Source organism: Entamoeba invadens, assembly GCF_000330505.1.
Source record: "Entamoeba invadens IP1 unplaced genomic scaffold scaff_1105074724697, whole genome shotgun sequence".
Lineage (NCBI taxonomy): Eukaryota > Evosea > Mastigamoebida > Endamoebidae > Entamoeba > Entamoeba invadens.
In genome coordinates, this window is record NW_004191802.1 from 20,682 (window position 1) to 23,821 (window position 3,140).

The window sequence follows — 3,140 nt, forward strand, 5'->3', positions numbered from 1 at the left end:
ATAATACCATTCACACTGTTTTTCAGTATAACAAATTATTCTGATAAATGATACCTACAGTTTACATAATTGTTATCACCAAAAATAATGTAAATTTACAACCAATCGAACAATAGCCAGAATAAAATGCTTATTTGGTTTCAAAATTTTAAGGATTTTTTTAATTAATCATAATTTAATTAATTGTGGTTTTTACACAAATTAGTTTTTTGCTGCAAATATTTACATATTACAAATTATTAACTAATATAAAAAATCATTTTTTTGATCTTAAACAAAAAAACATAATGGCAAGAAATTTTGTCTGTGATATTTACCATCCTAAAAAAATTTACCATCCTCATAAATCCATTTATAACTTTTCCTTAAAAAACCAAAAAGAAAAAATCTAGTTGTTTTTAAATCCCCAAGATTTAAAAGTGCATTTATCAAGCCTTTGAAGATGAAGAAAACTTAACTACTTATTAATAAACTATAAGTTCAAACAAAACTTATAGTTTGTGTTCTTTTTGTTTATTTTAAGTCGATATCGGACAAAGTAACTTGTTTAATGTTGAATATTATGACAGAGATACTTAATTTTATCTACGAGTTTAGAAAACTGGTATTTTTATGAAAAAAATAATAAACAGACTTAAATTTTCTTTTTAATTATAAATTTTGTACATTTTTTATTAACAACACTCTACGAATGTGTTTGAATTTAAGTAGAATTGTCACTTTGTATGGCAACAAAAAGTTTTTGCAAATATTCTTAGTTTTAGCATTTTAATTTCCATTATGAAACACAAAAAAATTTTCAAATTAAAACTACAGTAAAACCTCCCAAGAGCGGGAGGCGTGGGAATTTTGTTCTCTCAAGAGCGGGCATTTTTAGCCAATCAAACCTCAATTACCGCTCGATAGAGAACTCTATTTTTAGTTTTAGTCTAAAAAATGCCCGCTCTTGAGAGAACCCGCTCTTCAGAGGTACCGCTCTTTGGAGGTTTTACTGTAAAAAACAAAACCAAATAACAAAAATTATTCTTTATTTTTGTTATTTTATAATGCTAATAATATAAATAAATTTATTATAACATGCTTTAATTTAAATATCATATTAATAAAAAACAAATAAACTTACAAAATAAATCTAAAAACAATGGAGGTGAAAACATTAAGATTGAAAACAATTCTTACTGGAAATTTTAATGTTGGCAAAACTTCGATAATAAAAAGACTTTGTTGTAACGCATTTGATAAAGATATGAAACCCACAATAGGTGGGCCTGACACGTCGGATGTATACACTAGTAATGGAACAAAAATTGAGCTTGTGTTATGGGATACCGGTTTGTTGTAAAAAAAATAATGTGTATAATACAACTTCACATTAAACATATGATAATATATAACACTTTCGAAATGTCATTTACAAAAAGCGGGACAAGAAAAATATAATTGTCTTTTTCCTCTGTTATACAAAAATTCCAGTATTGTTATAAGTTTGTTGTTTTTATCATTTTATAGATATACTTAAGTAACATCCAGTTGTGTATGATCCCAATGATTCACAATCTTTTGAAAACGTGACGTATTGGGTCGATTCAGTACACCAATATTGCGACAAAAACACAGTTATTGTTGTTGTTTGCAACAAAATAGATTTGGAAAATCAATTAATTACAAAGGAAATGGCTACTCTATTATGTAAACAATATGGTGATATTCCACTCATGTTTTGCTCGGCACTAAGTAGTGATGGCGTTAAGGAAGTTTTTGATTTTGCAGTCAACAAGTTTTACAATACCAAAGGCGATAAAATGTTCGCACAAACAAATAACACAACGAAACACCACAGCAATGTAAGTTGTGGCATTTTCTAATATTTTCTACGATATTCGTAAACAATTTATATTTTTATTATAAATATATATACAATAAATAACAATCAATAACAATCACACAAACATATTACATAACATAAAACCAAGGTAATGTTAAATGTTACATAAACAAAATTTTTAAATTAAAATAAATTTAAACAATCTTTAATAATATGTTTTTAATTATATTTCAATCTATTTAAGTTAGTTTGAATAAATAAATTGATTTGTATTGTTCTAATATGCGAATCAAACGTGTGTAGTTTTACTGAATGATAATTATAAATTCTTACTTTTAAAATTGTTATTATTTAGTATAAGTAATAATCACAAGTGTATGATAAATTATCACCCAAACAACAAATTTCCAAAAGTAATTAAACAAGTGATTTAAGAGCATTTATAATTTCGTTTATTTTTGTTCTTTTATCGGGTTCAGCACACCACGCCTTTTGAATTATATCAAATTCTTCAGTCGATATGTTGTCATCTTTTTCCAGTCGATTTCCATGTGACACAAAATCTGCGATACTCCACTCAAATTTAAATTTTTCTTTTGAATAAGCCGCCCTCCATGCAAATGTTTCGTACATTGTTATAGCAAACGAGAATATATCAGAAGGCATTTGGTATCTTTCTTTTTTCAAAATTTCAGGAGCCATGTAAGCTGGTGTGCCAATACCTTTAGTGAATGTCATATTTTTCATCAATTGATTTAAATTTCTTGACGATCCGAAATCAGTCAATTTTGCCAAAATTGTGTCTTCCATTTCTGTACTAAAAATCAGTAAATTTGCCGGCTTAATATCTCTATGTAAAATACCATTGTTGTGCAAATAAAAAATGCCATTTGCCATATCTATGATATATTCATGTCTAACTTTCTCATTTGGTTTTGAATTTGGGTCGTTCAGAGTCTTCTTCATTAAGTCATTTAAACTCCCATATTTCGCAAATTCTGTGACCAAACAAATTTTGTTTGGAATGAAAACGGCTCCGACAAAATAAACTATATGTTCACACCTTAATTTGTCAAGCATTGCAACCTCATTCGCAAATTCCTTCTTTGAATTTTCATCAGTACACCCATTTTTGAGTCGTTTGATTGCAACAACACTCCCTCTAAAAGTGCCTTTATAACAACTCCAAAACTTCCCTCCCCAGTTGCTCACTTTCTATTAATCTAAATTAATCACTTGGTCGCCAAAATGTTTTTGCTTTATTTTAATTTGGTTGGTGGTGGTCAGCTTTTTATATCAGAGAGATGACAAATTC

General features: G+C 27.8%; 2 protein-coding genes across 2 annotated transcripts; one reads left to right on the forward strand and one right to left on the reverse strand.

The window, feature by feature from the left end:
- Positions 1-1,141: 1,141 nt before the first annotated feature.
- Positions 1,142-1,865, forward strand: EIN_395670 (Rho GTPase, putative; the record flags this gene model as incomplete). Its single annotated transcript, XM_004184808.1, has 3 exons — positions 1,142-1,331; positions 1,422-1,484; positions 1,531-1,865. 3 exons carry the CDS (start codon positions 1,142-1,144, stop codon positions 1,863-1,865), a joined length of 588 nt encoding a protein of 195 aa, XP_004184856.1.
- A 377-nt stretch (positions 1,866-2,242) lies between these two features.
- EIN_395680 (proto-oncogene serine/threonine protein kinase mos, putative) lies at positions 2,243-2,791 on the reverse strand (the record flags this gene model as incomplete). Its single annotated transcript, XM_004184809.1, has 1 exon — positions 2,243-2,791. The coding sequence occupies one exon, from the start codon at positions 2,789-2,791 to the stop codon at positions 2,243-2,245; it is 549 nt and encodes a 182-aa protein (XP_004184857.1).
- Between the last annotated feature and the right edge of the window lie 349 nt (positions 2,792-3,140).